The 18,810-nt window shown below is 46.5% G+C and overlaps 1 protein-coding gene across 1 annotated transcript in view; it reads right to left on the bottom strand.

Moving 5' to 3' along the window:
- The window catches only part of ADCY10 (adenylate cyclase 10), a 72,939-nt gene that overhangs the window by 37,095 nt on the left and 17,034 nt on the right, over window positions 1-18,810 (bottom strand). The window contains exons 10-17 of the mRNA XM_030302858.1: window positions 16,489-16,607; window positions 14,930-15,006; window positions 14,328-14,517; window positions 11,507-11,562; window positions 8,600-8,753; window positions 6,306-6,498; window positions 5,715-5,801; window positions 1,891-2,165 (exon numbers count right to left, since the gene is read on the bottom strand). Coding sequence (XP_030158718.1) covers window positions 1,891-2,165; window positions 5,715-5,801; window positions 6,306-6,498; window positions 8,600-8,753; window positions 11,507-11,562; window positions 14,328-14,517; window positions 14,930-15,006; window positions 16,489-16,607 — 1,151 coding nt within the window. The remainder of the gene's footprint in view (window positions 1-1,890; window positions 2,166-5,714; window positions 5,802-6,305; window positions 6,499-8,599; window positions 8,754-11,506; window positions 11,563-14,327; window positions 14,518-14,929; window positions 15,007-16,488; window positions 16,608-18,810) is intronic.

The following is an 18,810-nucleotide window of genomic DNA, read 5'->3' on the forward strand; positions in this document are numbered from 1 at the left end:
GAGACACAGAATCTGAAGCAGGCTCCAGGCTCTGAGGTGTCAGCACAGAGCCTGACACGGGGCTTGAACTCACAAACCGGGAGACCAGGACCTGAGCCAAAGTCGGACGTTTAACCGACTGACCCACCCAAGAGCCAAGAGCCCCAGGGGTTGCTTTCTACATCTTTCTTTCTTTTCTTTTCTTTTCTTTTTCTTTCTTTCTTTCTTTCTTTCTTTCTTTCTTTCTTTCTTTCTTTCTTTTCTCTCTTTCTTTCTTTCTTTTTCTTTCTTTCAATTTTGAAGAGAGAGATAGAGAGACAGCAGGTGCAGAGGGAGAGAGAATCCCAAGCAGGCTCCACGCTCAGTGTGGAACCCAACATAGGGCTTGATCCCACAACTCTGGAATCATGACCTGAGCCAAAATCAAGACACGGGACACTCAACCAACTGAGCGACCCAGGTGTCCCTCATTCTTAAAAATTACATAAAACATTCACATGTTTTTCAAAGCCAAAACTATATAATCAGGAACATCCTCAGTCTTGCTTCCCTTGCTGACTTTATAAATAACCATGTCAGTCAGTTTCCGATTTCTCCTTTCAATGTTTCTTTTTATTTTTTTTAAATTTTTAGAAAAATTTTTGGAGTTTATTTTGAGAGACAGAGACAGAGCGTGAGAGGGGGAGGGGCAGAGAGAGGGGGAGACACAGAATCCGAAGCGGGCTCCAGGCTCTGAGCTGTCAGCACAGAGCCCGATGTGGGGCTTGAACCCACGAACCGGGAGATCATGACCTGAGCTGAAGTTGGATGCTCAACTGAGCCACCCAGGCGCCCCTCAATATTTCTTTTTAAAAACATAAACAGGGGTGTATATATATGTATATGTGTATATATATATATATATATATACACTACACACACACACACACACACACACACACAGAAAAAGAGAGGAGACAGAGTGAGAGACAAAGGGAAAGACCATGCCAAGTTCATGCCTGGGGTTATTTTAAATGAGACTTTGTCCAAGACATCTTTCCTCCAGAAGCATGGCAAACTCATTAGAAAGAATGGATGCAGGGGCGCCTGGGTGGCTTAGTTAGTTGAGTGTCTGACTTCAGCTCAGGTCGTGCTCTCGCGGCTTGTGGGTTTGAGCCCTGCATCAGGCTTTGTGCTGTCACCATGGAGCCTGGAGCCTGCTTCAGATTCTGTCTCCCTCTCTCTCTGCCCCTCCCCTGCTCGTGCTCTCTCTCCCTCTCTCTCTCAAAAACAAACACTAAAAAATTAAAAAACAAAAAAAAAGAAGGATGCAGATACTAAGGTGGGTTGTAAACAGTCAACCAAAGCAGGGGCACTGTCCATGTTGTTAAGGCAACTGGGGTCTGGGCCCCGGTGGAGGCGTCACTGAGACACTCAGAAAGCAGTGAGTAAAGAGCCAGCCTTCAACACCTGCCGCAGACGGAGAATATTCCAGACTACAGTACTGCCGGACCTTGCTTGTTTACAAGTTGTGTCCTTAAACTTTACCAGTGGGGTGCTCGCTTCGGCAGCACATATACTAAGTTTTCCCAGTTTGCCTTTTGTGACACTTGCCCACGACGACGTCCTCAGTCACTGCTGACTACACTGAGAACGCCCGTACCCAACACAACGAAGGGGAAGCAACACTGAGGTCACCGAGCAAACGTCTGAGACAACCTAATGGGGTTAGGAAGAGGTGAACAAGGTCAATAACAAGGAAGAGGTGAACGGGGTCTATCCTACCAACCACGAGAAATGGCTCTTGAACAGCGGGCACAGTGAACATATTGAAACGGGCACTTGTAGATACACCTTCGGGAAACCCACGAAGTCTCGATCTGGGGAGTGGACACGGAGGTCGGGACCTCAGGAGACAAACAGGTTACTCACGTGTCCAGTTCTTTGGGGATGCCCCTGACATTGAGGTCTAGGCAGACCTTGTTGCGGATATCCTTAGGCTGCACGGCTCCGAGGGTGACGTAGGTGGTGTTCCTGTTCTTCATTATGGCGCTGGCAGCCGCACAGGGTATGTCAACGAAGGGGGACAGGGACATGATGATGAAGATAGGAATAGTCCGGATAAGCTTCTCCAAGAAGCACCAGGAGGCTGCGTCGACGAACTGGCCCTCATCGATGATGAAAATAATCCTTTCCTCTTTCACGGTCTGCACAAGGCGGAGAGACAGAAAAGTGCGGTGGGACTTCGGGTTTTTAGTCACGTGTGCGGGTCTGCATGTGGATCCACTGAGTTTTGTGGGGCTAAGTCAAAATCTTCTTTCCAGGTAATTTGTATTAATTTAGATTCCGGTAACTTGGCGTTTGTGGCGATCGGGACAAAGCTAGCTGGAATGGATTTTCTTACTTGGTCAGAGCTTTGTGTAAAGATAATGTGAAGGATAAATGGGTTGTAAGCAGGTGAAAGGACCCACTACATAAAAATGACTGATATGTTTACCACAAGTCATTTTATTTTTTATTAAAAAAAATTTTTTTTGTTAACATTTATTTATTTTTGAGACAGGGAGAGACAGAGCATGAACAGGGGAGGGTCAGAGAGAGGGAGACACAGAATCTGAAACAGGCTCCAGGCTCCGAGCTGTCAGCACAGAGCCCGATGCGGGGCCCGAACTCACGGACCGTGAGATCACGACCCGAGCCGAAGTCGGACGCTCAACCGACTGAGCCACCCAGGCGCCCCCACAAGTCATTTTAATCTATGGACAAATGAAGATCTCCCGGGGGTATGAAGGAGACGAACCTCGTTTATGCTGTTCTAGCCTGACGTATGGTCTATGGTACCTTGAAATCAGATCACCTGTCCCGTTCCTTGGGTAGGCTACCTCTCCCCAAATAATCTGAATGATTTATGCACTCATTAAGCATTTATTGTGCATCTACTAGGGTCAGGTATTGTTCTGGGTGGCGGGGCTACAAGGATGAAACAAAGAGTTTACATCTTAGTGTCGGCCCCTTACAGAGCACACCCTGGATTCCACTGTGTGAGCTGGCTAAATGGAGAAGACCTCCCCCGCTCTTCCTGCTCTGCACCCCTCTTGGCTCCCTCTGGGACGAGACTGGGTTAACCCACTTGTTCCCTCCACATTTTTACAAACAAAAGCAGCAGAGGCTACTTGAAAATTTCAGATTTTGTAAGATAATCTCATAAAGTGTTATGACCCATTTTATCACATTTACACAATAAGTCTACTCTTACGGCCCCATTCTGTTACCATATTTAGTCGTTCATGGACCTTGAGGACATTTTAACAGATGGGGAGGTTAGCATTACATTGGTTTTGTTTTGGATTGATGCCTTTAAAAATACGGGGCAGATAGGGGCCCCTGGGTGGCTCAGTCCGTTAAGCGTCAGACTTCAGCTCAGGTCATGGTCTCGCGGTTCGTGAGGTCATCCCTCCCTGACTCAGGCTCTTCTCTCGCTCTCAAAACTACACGTTAAAAAAAATATTTTTTTTAGCAGGAACTAAAAAAGCATGAATTCTATAGTGCATCATGGGCCCTGGTTTCTTCATATTTAAAAGGAGAAGGTTGAACTGGATGGTCTCTAATTAATGTGACTAAAAGCCAACATCTACACTGTACTTAATACGTTCCAAGCACCGTGTGAGGCTCTTTCTAGAAATTAACTCATTCACCCCTCGCAACATTCCCAGGAAGTGGTACTATTGAAGCTACGCCCTGAGAAAATTTCAGTTAAGTAACTTGCCAAGGTCGCACGGGAGAATAAATGATCTAAAGACAGTTGTCTTGGTGCTTAAAGCGTAGCTTTAGCGGTGGTTTCCAAACTCGGCGATGTGTCAGAAACAACTGAGAAGTTTTCAAACAAAAGCCAGCGACTAAACCGATTCCTAAGCCCACCCCAAGTCCCTTGGGATCTTTAGGTGCAGAAGTAATAAACCCGTGTGTTTTGTTTTTTCATTTTCCGCAGAGATTTTAATTCAAGTACAATTTAACGATGTTATGTTAGTTTCAGGAGCACAAGATAATGATTCAGCAATTGTATACATCAACTGTCCAGAGTCTGACATTTTGAAATTACTCATAATGCCTCGCTTATTTGCCCGAAGCGGAGAAGGAGAAAGTGGTGGTATAAACTTAAGACAATGCCACAAACTTGTATCGATCATTTATAATGTGCCAGACGCTGTGCTGTGCAATAATAATACACAAATGAATCAGGCTCCCTGTCCTAGGAAACCCACAATCGCCTGAGAGGCAGAGACACCCATATAAGGAACAAATTGTAATACCGTATGGCAAATATAATAAGAAATATGTTCAAAGTGTTACAGAAGCAGGGTGGAAGAAGGATCAGTCATGCCTAGTGCTTTGGGAGTTTTCACCAAAGAAGTGACGTTGAAGGATGAATAGCATTTCTCCAGGTTAAGAAACAAACAAAAAACCAAAACACTTTTGACTTACATCATTAGCCCTGGGAGTGATGTGGACAGTATAAAGCACGGGGTGGCGCAATTTACACATGTTCTGGCAACTACGTGGAGAATGAACTGGAGAGGAGAGGTCTAAGGCACAGAGCCTAGTTGGGAAGCCATGGAAGTCGTCCAGAGTGACAGAACTTGAACGACAGCAGAAGAGAGGGAGGAGACATTCCCAGGGAGAACTGAGTAGCTGTTGTAGAAATGGCAACCAATGAGGAAGAGAGCAAAGATAATTTCAAGTGATGCATGAATGAATTTGCCATTAGCTAAATCAAGGCTCGGAATGAGGAACAAGGGGCCCTGCGGGAGGAAACATAAAATTTAGTATTAGACGCTGAACTGAACGCGAGTTTCTACATCCACGTGTTGCAAATGGAAGGCTCTTGGAAAGCTGGTTCTGGGTGCTTATGAACGAGGTGAGGACTCGAAAAGAAATCCGGTGATCGTCCACATACGGTGAATTGTCATGAGGTTACTCAGGGAACGAGGTAAGATGCGGGGGGCAGGGGGAGGAGTGTTTCTGACAAAGAGGCGCCGTTCCAAGTGTGTCTACACAACGTTCCAAGTGTGTTTGCACCACCCTGTGAGTCAGGTACTGCTATCTGCCTATTTTATAGATGATTAAACAAAGGCATAGGCAAGTCAACTTGCACAAGGTTACCCAGGTAGCAAGTGATAGGCCTGCGGGTTCAAATGTGGGTAGCGTGGGGCGCCTGGGTGGCTCGGTCGGTTAAGCGTCCGACTTCGGCTCAGGGCACGATCTCACGGTCCGTGAGTTCGAGCCCCGCGTCGGGCTCTGTGCTGACCGCTCAGACCCTGGAGCCTGTTTCGGATTCTGTGTCTCCCTCTCTCTCTCTGCCCCTCCCCTGTTCATGCTCTGTCTCTCTCTGTCTCAAAAATAAATAGAGGTTAAAAAAAAATTGTTAAAAAAAAACAAATGTGGGTAGCGTGACCAGGGAGCCTCCACACGTGACCCCTTGGCCATATTGTACCTCTCACAGAGCGAGAAGAAAAAAGGGCTGGTCTCAAGGAGAAGTCAGACTCCCAGGAGTAATGTTAAAGGGACCCCTTTCAAGCACAGCTAAATTCTGAACAGACTCTTGACTTGAGGTTTGGAAGGAAGAAAGGAGAACGAGACACGGGCTGTGTTAGGATAAAGCTCTCACACCGGTCGAAGCCTTTTGCCGGTGGCATCTGAACCCCTCCGGCCACCTCCCAGTTGCCCTTGCCCCCGACTCGACCCACAGCTGCTCTTACTTGCTCCAAGATCTTCATAAACAGTGCTTCCAACTGCTTTTGCTTTCTGAAGGTGGTCATCTTGGAAACCTCTCGTGAAATAGGGAACTGTACAAAGAATCAGGAGAAGATCAAGTATGGGAACATAGCAAAGGGCGCTACTAGCTGTGTGACTCGGGGCGAATCACTTTCCCATTCTGTGCCATCGAATCCTCATGCGTTAGCTAATTCATGGCGCCCCTTCCGGCTGTCACACGCGATGTCACTGAATCTAGTAAGATACAGGAAGTAACGGGGCATACTCTGTCTTTGCACTGGCAGTCTCCTGGACCAGCTCGTCCAGAGTAGCTACGATGGGAAGGTGACAGCAAAACGAATCAGTGGGTTTGGGATTTTTTTGAGTATGGTATTTCTAGATACCTCCAATGTCTCAGGAAGGGGGATGCTCATTCAAAGACGTTTGGGAACCATCTCCTCATCACCCAGATTCTCCACATGAGAAAGGAAAAAGGCGATAAACGGCAAAGAGACGCTAAGGCATCAGACCTCAGGCAGGGGTCGCTGCGCGGGCCCTGTCCCTCTTCCCTGCAGGTGTCAGATCTAGTGACTCACCCGGACGTGGAAGATGTCATTCAGAAGACAGTGGAACTTCTCGTCCAACAGTGTCTTGACTTTATTTTGAAGGTTGGTCTGTCGTTCTTTATAATGTTTGCAAGTATCCAGACCTAGTACAGTGGCCATGAATATCTGGATGGTATAAAAATTTTGATGGAAGCTGATCTTAGTCAACGCGATAGCGATAGTCCTGTTCGGGAGAAAGCCAACAAGCAGAAGAGAGTTCTTAAACGTATGTTTCGAAAACAAGAAAGAACGAAGGAACGCTCCGGTGTTTCGTAGTCAGTTACAACCGGACTTTCCTATATTATCTGGAAGCTGTTCGTTACTCCTGCTTCAGATACACCCCCTCATCCCGCTATGTCCCTGAGCCCTCCTAACTGACCCTGGCTGTGCCCTCTTCTACAGCCCCACTCCCACCACCTTGCTCTAGGCCCTCAGACTTTCACCCGCACTGCTGCGTAACACGTTCCTACCCTTGCCTAGCGCCATGATTCGACGCACCACCTTTACAGAAGCCCGACGTAACGGGATCGATGCCAATTCTCTCTCCTATCTGCAAGTCTTCGGTGGCTCCCATTGCCAAAAGGTGTAAGCCCATGCTTCTTTTCTGTGACATACAAGCCTTTTCCGGGTCTCAGTGTGCCATTTCTTGCCACTCTGCCCAGCAGTCCATCCTCTACCAACGAACTGGTGAGACTTCCCTGAACACCCAGAGTGGTTTCTTCTCCCCATGCCTTTGTGCGGGCTATCTCCCCAGCCTGGAAGCTTACCACTCCTCACAGCCCCTGGTAACCCCTCGTCTCCTGCTTGTCTGCAAATCTCAGCTCAGGTGCAGCCTCCTGGAAATCTTTCCTGGAGCCCCAAGGCTGCGTTACACACAAGGTTGGGTTTGTCCTAGCTTCTGCAGTATTCCGGTTGCACACCTCTATCACTGTCCTCACCGATCCTATTTTCATCGTCTCTCTCTCCTCTTCCGTGAGCAGTTACGTAGCGGCATAGATTGGGCCCCTAATCCAAAATGACTAGTTTCTTTATAAGAAGGGGAAATTTGGGGCGCCTGGGTGGCTCAGTCAGTTGAGCGTCCGACTTCGGCTCAGGTCATGATCTCGCGGTTCGCGAGTTCAAGCCCTGCGTTGGGCTCTGGGCTGACAGCTCAGAACCTGGGGCCTGTTTCAGATTCTGTGTCTCCCTCTCTCTCTCTGACCCTTCCCTGTTCATGCTCTGTCTCTCTCTGTCTCAAAAATAAATAAACGTTAAAAAAAAAATTAAGAAGGGGAAATTTGGACACAGACAAGGCACAGGGAGAACACTATATAAAGGCAGAGATCGGGTGATGTTTCTACAAACCTACAATTGCTAGCCAACCACCAGAAGCTAGGGGAAAAGGCATGGAACAGAGTGTCCCTCACAGCCGTCAGCAGGAACTAACCCAGCTGTCAACCTCGGTCTCCGACTCCCAGCCTCCAGTACCCGGAGGCAATACATTTCTGCTCGTGAAGCCATCCAATTTGTGGTTCTTTGTTATGACAATTCTAGCAAACAAACACAGCCCTCAACAGTTCCCGGAACACAGTAGGTACTCAATAAGTGACGGAATACATGAATGAATACATAAATGTCTTCCAGTTATTATGAATAACCAGCGACGTTAAAGATATTTACAAACTGGCCTTTCGCAGGCTTGACATTGAAAAAAAGAGTAGAAATACAGGCAATGTAAGGTTTCTAAGCATATTCCCCTTAAAGGCTTGAGGTCCGATGGTGAAGGGACATGAGACACCATCGTCATCTCAGTCACCGTCACCGCCACTGAGTATCACGCTGTCCACGAGGCGCCACGTGACATTTCTTGTATGAAAACACATGAACGGGGTGAGATAGGTACATTAGCTCTGCCTTCCAAAGGAGAAGCCAGAGGCCTATCATTCTCGATCTCCCGCTGGATAAATTTCTGTTTGTTCTGCTGACCCGATCTTGCCCCCAACGTCCATGCCAGGAGTTCTCAAAGTGTCTGCACACTGGGGTTACTTAGGAAGCTTTAAAATATTGATATCCAAGCCCCGCCTGGCATTAAATCAGGATCTCCAGGGGTCAGCCCAGCTTCTCATTTTCTTAGTTCAATCTGTTTATCGTCTATTACCTATTTAGTACAGAGGGCATGGCACCCAGTAACTGATAGACTGTGGGTAGTTCACAAAAGGCGAATTGTATTGAGGAGAGGAACATGACAATAAGTGAAACTCTTAAGGACATCAGGAATCTCTGAGTTCTCAAGAAACGACACTCACCTGTGGTTCTCACCTTGGGCCAGATACTCAATTTCCATAAGTATCTGGCTTTTTCCATATCCTGATAATCCTTCGTACATTAGGACTCGGCTGCAGTTGGACACCAAAAATTCCTTCATACTACACATGAAGTATTTGATCTCCTTATCACGTCCTGTAATTTGCATTTTTTAAAAAGGGAGCAAACCTAATCAACATAAAGTAGTCGAGACATATATAAAAAAAAACACATAGTGATCACGCTCCTACAAATACCTTTAGAATTCCCATGGAATTGCTCATGACCTTTCTTGAGAGACTGTGCACTTTAAAAATTTTTGAAACCTTTCTCTGGAGCTTTCCAGTTACAGTCTTATCTGATCCCCACACGCTGTGAGGCCAAGTATTCTTAGAACGCTCATTATAACGTCCATTTAATTTTAGTGTAGAAAACGGAGATTTAAGGTAGCAAACTGCTTGGATTACACAACCCAGAATTAAACCAGGGTTGTCTGACCCTGGCGCTTGTGTTCTTTTCCTTTTTCTTTTCCTCTATAGCACACGAGAAGTAATCTACAGATTATTACGTTGGGAAATAAATTTATTAAATTAGTGTTCCCACGTTAAACAATTATGGAAAACATTTTTTATTCCTACTTCTGTGAAAGAAACTTGCTCTCTTCTATGAGAAATGATCCTTATCTCAGGGCTACTGGAAACATTATCCGTACTAAGAAAATTCAACTTGCTGTCAAAAGTCATGTGTAGATTATTTCTATCACAGGAACAACCTACATTATAAAATATAGTCTTTTTCTGATTGTGAAACTCAACACATGCTCGCCATGTGTTTCTTACATCTTTTTAAATATATGTAATAGGAAGCCTGCCTGAGATCTGAAACCCAGCCCACAATTTTGGGAACCTTTCAGGGCTGGTTCTTTCTTCTTTGCTGGATTGGTCACTGCTGGCGGGGGTGGGGGTGGGACCATTTTGGACCCCTTGACAGAGCAAACACATAGCCCGGTGTTATCTAACGTCTAGCGAAAACCAGGACGATTACTCTAAGCTTAGATGTTTTATACAAAGCAGCTGACCGTTTGCGTGGTAAGGCAAATTTCTGGGCGATTCAGCGAGAACCACTCTGCAGATTTCACTGCTTCATTTGGGGGAAACGTTCCCTCTCTGAAAATGCATTTGAACTTCAGTATTGTGAGATGCGTCACACTCTTCTCTGGCCTGAACCTCACGGAGGTCACTCAGAAAAGTCACGTCACCTTGTTTCTCTCCCAACGACGCCCTAATATCTGGGACACTCTTTGAGGATAGGTTTGTTAACATCTATGCTGTTAGCATATACGATTTCATTTTCAGGAACTCTTGTTAAAAAAAAAAGGGTATTTCCTATAGTCCTCACCTCTGACAAGTTTCTTTTTGGCTAGAGCGATAAGGAAAGGTTGTGTGGGCTTGATCTTTACCTCACAGCGATGGAATCAGGGCAAAGAGGCGCCCAGACCAGATTGGGAAACATAAGCAGATTGTGCCAATGTGGCCTGCTATGGCGGTCGGATGGAGTCCTTGGTCTTATACAAGGGGGTTAGGACTTCCATTTGCTGTCAGTCGCCGTGACAACAATCATATCGTAGGACGGGCAGTAAGGCCTCGGAGGAGGGTGAGAGTGAGCATTCCTTCTCCTTTCCAGCCTTCAAGCGTCTGGGAATCTGTATTTACAAGAAGTGATTAGACTCTGAAAAACACACTACTGAGGATCCAAGTACCCTTTTCAGTTCTGGAACTGCTGCCTTCTTTCTGCTCTGCTGAAATCAAGATTCTGTCCTGATATCCCCCCCCCCCCAAAGTGTGGGACAGAGCCTCCTCCTGATTGTCCTAACACAGTTAGGACCAGGATTTAACTTACGATGATACTTTTAGGGATGTTCATCTAACAGAAGAAAATTACAAGTGTTCCTAGAAATGGCTGTCTTCAGATTCCACAGGCCTATCTTCATGACGGTCTCTTCCCCCAGAGGGTGTATCCTTACCTCATTTTAGGCCCCCTTCCCTGTCTAATCTCGTCTCAAGTTAGCTGTCTCTTGATACGCTTCCTGTCACCAAGAATCACAAAAACATCACTGCCATTGCCAGATAGATCATAGATCTAAATGTAAAAGGTAAAAACAAAGTTTCTGGAAGAGAATCTAAAAATAGATCTTCACGATTTGGGGTGATGGAAAACTTTTAAACAGTGTACAAAAGCACTAACTGTCAAAGACCAGATTTATATAACCTAGATTATACTAAAATACAATATTCTGTTCATCAAACACATCACTAACAGGGTGAAAAGGCAAGCACGGGATGGGAGGAGTTACGTACAAGAAACACAAACGACAGCGGACCCGTGTCCAGAATATACAAAAAATGCCAACAGATCTAAAATAAAGATACAACCCAACTGGAAAATAGGCAGCAGATTTGTATAGACACTTTATAAAAGATGATGCCCAAATGGCCAACAAATATATGAAAAAGGAACTCAGCCGTATCAGGGAAGCACAAATGGAAATCACAGTGAGACACCACCACACACCCAACAGAGTTATTAAAATTATGAAGACTTAAAACGAAGTTGTTGGTGAGGATGAGGAACTCCCCTAACACCGTGGGTCAGCATATAAGTAAATACGACCATTTTGGACAATTATTTGGTATCATCTCCCAAACCATCTCCCAAACCTCAACAGAAACACGTACGTGTGTTCGCCAAAAGACACACACAGGAATCTATTTTTCCATTTCTTCGCTTGGAAGGTAATCACGCCCATTTTGTGATCATTCGTTAGGAGGCACGCTTAACGCTGGTATACTTTTCTGTATGTTTTGTTATAGTTCAGTAAAGAAGCTTAAAAATCACGGCTTACTACCTACCCAGCAAAGGGTAGCCCTCATTTCTGTTGCAGATGAGGTATGCCATACCAAACATGCTGAAGAGAAGAAAAGAAAAGATGTTAGAGTGAGAACCCGGAAATATAGAAAATTCCACCAAGTGCCCAGACGGTGATTTGGTGAGCACATGCTGTGTGCCTGGCACGGTTTCAAGTCCTCTGCCCACGTATCACCCTTTACCCCGGACAAAAACCTTATGAAGAAGGTACGATTATATCCATTTTACAAATGAGGAAATTGAGATGCAGAGCGTTTAATTTGCCCAAGATCCCATGGGGAGTGGTGGCAGGAACGGAGAATACTGACAGAATCAGTATCTATAACCGGGCCAGTGTATACACGCTTGCCCACTGCGCACTACTGTTTCTTGAAGGAAAGTGGTCCACTTTTTAGTCAAGTGGACCTTCCCCTTGTCTGCACTGCCATACCGTTGTGTTACGTCTCTGTTATAGCACGTACCAACGTCCGCGTAATACACAGCTCACGGGGCGTATTGTATATGTTGGTCTTCCCCATTAAATTGTGAACTTTCAGGGCAGGACCCAGGCCTGTTCGTATTTGTATGTGCATTTCGACACTATCTCATCTGCAGAAACGGTATAGAAGAACTATGAGGAGGGCGGCCTTTGGGACGAGATGGTCCTGAATTTCTGTGGCAGACGGACTGCATTAATGGCCCCACTTCTTTTTTTTTTTTTTTTTAAACGTTTATTTATTTTTGGGACAGAGAGAGACAGAGCATGAACGGGGGAGGGCCAGAGAGAGAGGGAGACATAGAATCGGAAACAGGGTCCAGGCTCTGAGCCATCAGCCCAGAGCCTGACGCGGGGCTCGAACTCACGGACCGCGAGATCGTGACCTGGCTGAAGTCGGACGCTTAACCGACTGTGCCACCCAGGCACCCCTGGCCCCACTTCTTGATCCCTACTTGTATCTACGCCCTGGGCTCTGTCACTCTACAGAGCCTTCCTGCTGTGGGCTCATCCTTGTGATGCTTTGCCAATGGGATGGTTTTTTTTTTTGTTTGTTTGTTTTAATTTTTGTTTGAGAAAGAGAGAGTGAGCAGGGGAGAAGGACAGAGGGGGAGAGAGAGAGAATCTCAGGCAGGCTCCACGCTCAGTGTGGAGCCCGAGGCGGGACTCGATCCCGTGACCCTGGGATCATGACCTGAGCTGAAATCCAGAGTTGGACGCTCAACCAACCGAGCCACCCAGGTGCCCCTGCCCGTGGGACATTACCAAACGCGACACAGAGGCTTGACAAATGCTTGGGCTTTGGGCTTGCTCTCTCTTGCTCTTCTGATATTGCCATGAGAACAGGCCTGGGCCAGGCCGATGGAGGATGGCACACATAGAGCCAAATCGTCTCATTTATATCAGCCAAACTTCCCACCTACCCACCGTCCCCCTCCCCCCCTCCCCCCGACATCGCCTAGATCAGCCAACAAACTGCTGAACTCCAGGCATGTGAACAGGCATAGACAAGATCAGCCAAACCCAGCCAAGATCAATTGAGTCCCACATATTTGTGGGATAAGTAAATATTTACTGTGGTATACCACTGTATTTACTGTGGCTTCCTATAACGGAGCGTTATTGTGGCATTTTGAATCTTGGCTCTTTGTTTGCCAGATTTACGACCACGGACAAGTCGTTACATCTCTGAATCTCAGTTCTTAAATTTATAAAGCGGAGACAATAATAGCGTCTCCCTGATGTGGCTGGTACTAAGAATAAATTACGTATTTTGAGGTAAAGTGCCTAACACTTAATAAGGACTCACACAAAAAAATTAGTAGTATTCATTCACTTATTCACACAGCATTTTATTGATGGTCTATGCATGCCAAGTACAGTGCCGAACCCTGGGAATACAAAGATGAATAATAAAGACTCCTTGAACCAACTGCAGCCCTGGTACTGTTATATGATCCTTTAAGACCTAGATTCTAGCTCGCTAATATAAAGAATAAATACCTTTCCACTTTCCGTATTACTCATTTACTTGTTATTAATGAGTGCCTACTATGTGCCAAGCCCTGGGAGTATTAAAAACGAACAGGAAATAGCTACTATCATCAAAAAGCTCATAATGTGTATCAGATCAGCAATCGTGATGGGTATGTGCTAGAGTTACAGAGAGGAGGAAAATGCTAAGTTGACTGTGGTTGTCCCAGTAGACAAGGGGGGGAGGGGATGGGGAGGACACTCTGTTTAGACAGCCCAGAGGAGAGGGCACAGGAGGAGATATGGTTGGAAAGGCAGATGGTTGTATGTCATTTTGAGGGATTTGAACATTATCATGAAAATGGAAGCCGCTGAAGGACTTTAAGTTCCAAGGGGATCCCTACGTATCTAAGCTGGGCTTCTGGGGAACAGATTTCACTAAAGACCGAGAGGAGGAAAAATATCTCACACTCTTTTAGCCCCATCCGTGCCTGGCACACAGTTGGTACGATCAGTAAATACTTAGTGGTTGGCCACTGTGTCCATCTGGGTCCCAAAAGATACTCAAATGAGGGGTTCTCTGTTCAGTTTGCACCACCTTTGAAGAATCACCCTTAGATTATCAGTAGTGAGGGCAGGATGGGCTCATACCACTATCGTGATGCTATACTATCAGTAAGATAGAGAAGGACGAAGGATTTGGGAAATCTGGGCCTCGTTCTGGGGAAGGAATAGGTTTCGCTTTCATAAATTGCGTTCACATCGGGCACGGGTGACTGATGGTTTTCGCTATCCTAATTTTCCCACTTCTTTACTAAAAAAAAAAAAATACCACAAAATCAACGCCCCACACTCACACTTTCTCATTCAGTCCCAAACACTGATAGACGGGTCCGGGGTCCGCAACACCTTTCATGACTTTCTTTGGAAGCTCTTTGAAAAAGTAGGCTGGGAGGTTGCTGCCATTGTAGGTGACGGAGTCACAAGTCACGGTTCCTGGGTAGTACATCATCATCCTGGCAGCTATGTTGACTTTTTGGCCAATCACTGAAACAGAAGGGAGGAGGGCAAAGGCCGGGGAGAAAAGAGCCATTGAACTAGCAGAATGCAATCTGGAACACACTGTCCCCAAGTGGCATGTTCTTTCGGGACTTTTAATAGGAATTACGAGGAGTAACTGTCTAATGTTCACAGGAAAGGGTTATAAAGGCGGCCTCATTCCATGCGCTTACAGCCTCTACAGATCCCCGCGAACGACTACTTATTTCTGATACGCATGCACAGCTCAGAAACCCACACTTTGCAAGCAACGAGCTGCCAAGGGGCAAAGCTACGTGGCTGGGCTCCTCCTGGAAGGCTCCAAGCTTTCAGAGGGCAGGGCCCCTGTCTCCTTAGCTATCCTTCCGCTCCCAAGGCCGGAGGACAAGGCGAGGAGAGAGGAGGAGTTAGCTCAGCGCACCTGTGTATTCATGCCTCACAGAGTGTCCGACGATTCCACAGAAGACGATCCCGCTGGCCACGCCGATGGAGACGGTACTGGCATCCGGGAGAAAGCAAGAGAGTTGTAAGGGAAAGGTACTGAGCGGAGAGAAAGTGGGGAGGTTGGGGACACGATGACGAACGGGGCAGGGGAACGAGCAGGGGGGCAGGGAGGCGTTTCGATAAGTAACTGTCTTCCCTTGTGGGGAGTTTAGGGCGACTGCCCAGGGCCCGGACGTGCGAAGGAGGCACAGCTTGAGACGCAGAACTAAGTTCTCAGAAGTGACAAATCACTTCCCTTTCCTGCTACTTTTCAATACCCATCTGAGCCACTTTTCTGGAAAATAACCTCTCACCACCACAGGTGGACTTGAATTGCTGAGTGACACTGTAAGCATTGTAACCAACTCAGCGATGTTTGTTACGGTGAGAAAGAACAAAGTCATGGAGGAACTCAGATGTAGTGTGTGGCCGTCAAAAGCTAGCTTAGTTAATACATGAGTGTGGCTGCATAGATGGATGACGAGGGGCTGACGTGGCAGAAATGCTTAGAGCCAGGGGGGTGGTACCTGTTAAAGTAGAGCCCCGAGTTGGGGACATTGGGGTGCTCGGGCGAGGCAAACCTGAGGGCCTGGGCTCTTAGGCAGCCCGGGCTGGGGATGCTAAACCTGACCTTCTTAACAGCTTAACTGTGAGTGGATCATCTTGAGATCGGATCAGTATATAAATTTCCAACCCAAGGACTCACTGCATCTCTCAGTTATTAAAAATCAACTCAAGGGACACCTGGGTGGCTCAGTCGGTTAAGCGTCTAGCTTCGGCCTACGTCATGATCTCGTGATTCCTGGGTTGGGGCCCCGCGTCGGGCTCTGCACTGACAGCTCAGAGCCTGGAGCCTGCTTTGGATTCTGTGTCCCTCTCTCTCTCTGTCCTCCCCTGCTCATGCTCTGTCTCTCTCTGTCTCTCAAAAATAAATAAATGTGAAGAAAAAAAATCAATTCAAGGGGCACCTGGGTGGGCTCAGTCAGTTAAGGGTCCCACTCTTGGTTTTGGCTCAGGTGATCATCTCAGGGTTTGTGGGTTCGAGCCACGCATCGGGCTCCGTACTGTCAACACACAGCCTGCTTGGGATTCTCTCTCTCTCTCTCTCTCTCTCTCTCTGCCCTTCCCCCACTCACTCTCTCAAAATAAATAAATAAGCTCAAAATTTTTTTTCAAAATCAACTCAAGTCTTCCATATGGTGTTGGGAGTTCAACCTCTACCAAGAAGCCAGAGCATAGACAGGCAACCCAAGTAGGTTTTCTTGCAAACCTGCTATGTCTTGACTTTTTAAGAGTGTCCTTTTCTGCATTTTGCCTTCACCATCCCTCTATGGCTGCATCAAGGCTGGGTTGGCCCCGAGGAATGAGTACGAATAGAAGGGCTTCCAGTCAACGACAGCCCTCTCCTTCCCTCCTGTCCCCTGACCGTTTGTGCTATCTCCCCATGTGCTATGAAAAGGTCAGGGTCCACCAGATGGGAACAGGGTCAACACTCACTGGATTTTGTGAACCTGAGAGCAGAAGTCAAATATATCCATAGCACTTTCCAAGGCATGAGTGACCTCGTCAGGAGCCTTTTCCCCAGGGAAACCAAAGACACAGAGGAAGGAGCAGCCCTGTGAGGGAGAGAGTCAGCACACACAGCTGGAGGAGGGCCATCTTTCAACTGAACCAGCCAGGGGCGCCTGGGTGGCTCAGTGGGTGAAGCAACCGACTTGGGTTTGGGTCATGATCTCGTGGCTCGTGGGTTCGAGCCCCACGTTGGGCTCTGTGCTGACAGCTCAGAGCCTGGAGCCTGCTTCGGATTCTGTTTCCCTCTCTCTCTGCCCCTCCCCTGCTCATGCTCTGTCTCTGTCTCAAAAATGAATTTTAAAAAACATTAAAAAAAAAATTTAAACTGAACCAGCCAGAAGGCTACTGGAAGGAGGGCAGCAACACTCACTTTCTGAGTCACCCTTGATCGTGATTTCTCACACATCTATTTTATTTTTAGGAAACGTCCTCTGACTTCTAGCCTGAGGAGGGCTTGCTTTTCTCCAGAGACAATGGGTTGTGCTGGGCTATTTGTGGGCACCCACCTGTCTCTCCCCCTGCGGCCAAGGTCTTACACTACACGCTGCTAAGTTTAAATCTGAGAAAACAGCACAGAGCAGTGGAAAAGGCACCCGCTCTGCAGTCAGAAAATCTGTGTTCTCAGGCCGCTTCACCAGTGTGGGAACTTGGATAAGTCAATTACGCGCAGTGAACTTCAGTTTATCGATCTGCAAATGGATATGACATAGACCTGCGAAGGTTGCTCTGGCTCCTAAGATGAGGGTTCTATGTATATACACATACACATGTGTAACTTTGCAGACTACTTTAAAGCATGTGTATACTCTACATAGTATATTACGTGTATTCTGTATTTTGTATAGAATATAGACTTTATTATTTGTATTTTTTAATGTTTATTCATTTCTTGAGAGAGAGAGAAAGACGGAGCGTGAGCAGAGGAGGGGCAGAGAGAGACGGAGACACAGAATCCGAAGCAGGCTCCGGGCTCCGAGCTGTCAGCACAGAGCCTGACGCGGGGCTCGAACCCACGGACTGTGAGATCATGACCTGAGCTGAAGCCGGACGCTCAACCGACTGAGCCACCCAGGGGCCCCAAATATATACTTTACAGTATATACACTTTTATAAACTTAATGTTATATATGTAAGTTTATATGAAACATTATATACATTTATAATGTAAACTTGGTACACAGTTATACTTTGTGAACTCTAAAGTTCTTTTCAGTTATTGTTATTATTCTTAGGGATAATGACTTAAACTGAGAGTGCTTTTTCTTGGCATAGACTTAACTGTTCCAAGCAGTATTAAACTCTTTGCAACCTTAGTATCAATCACTTAAACAATTACCTGCATCAGATGCTGTTGTCTGTAAGAAAAGAGCATAATAATTAAAGGATGATGGGCTACAAATTTCAGTCTGTATACGTGACATATCCTGATGAAAGGCAAAAGAGAACACCTCGATTTCTTTTTTTTTTTTAATTTTTTTTTTTTAACGTTTATTTATTTTTGAGACAGAGAGAGACAGAGCATGAACAGGGGAGGGGCAGAGAGAGAGGGAGACACAGAACTTGAAACAGGCTCCAGGCTCTGAGCTGTCAGCACAGAGCCCGACGCGGGGCTCGAACTCACGGACCGCGAGATCGTGACCTGAGCCGAAGCCGGCCACTTAACCGACTGAGCCACCCAGGCACCCCAACACCTCGATTTCTTTAACCCTCTCCAAAAAGAATCTAAGTGTCAGATCCTAGTTGGCGCTGGGTTCTATCTTGATGGGATAAAGGAAGCCCTGATTCAGGTCTGTGCAAAGACTAGAGGGTAACCCTTTCTACCAAATGCTCAATAAATGCTCTCAAATTAGTGAATGAGTGAATGTGGGGCAGTGACTTAGTGCTCTGCTCTTACGATGCAAAAACTTGAGATGGGGAATCAATTCTCCTAGCACTTCTGTGGTAATTTGGTAACCACATCGTTTTTCTCTGAACCTATTAAGAGCAGATCAAAAGGGGCACCTCGGTGGCTCAGTCTGTTAAGCATCCGACTTCGGCTCAGGTCATAATCTCGTAGTTTGTGGGTTCAAGCCCTGCATGGGGCTCTGTGCTAACAGCTCAGGGCCTGGATGGAGGCGGCTTCAGAGGCTGTGTCTCCCTCACTCTCTGCCCCTCCCCTGCTTGCACTTTCTCTCTCTCTCTCTCTCTCTCTCTTTCAAAAATAAACATTAAAAAAAATTTTTTAAAGGAGCAGATTAAAAATATCCA

This window comes from Lynx canadensis, chromosome F1, assembly GCF_007474595.2.
Source record: "Lynx canadensis isolate LIC74 chromosome F1, mLynCan4.pri.v2, whole genome shotgun sequence".
NCBI classification, from domain to species: Eukaryota; Metazoa; Chordata; class Mammalia; order Carnivora; family Felidae; genus Lynx; species Lynx canadensis.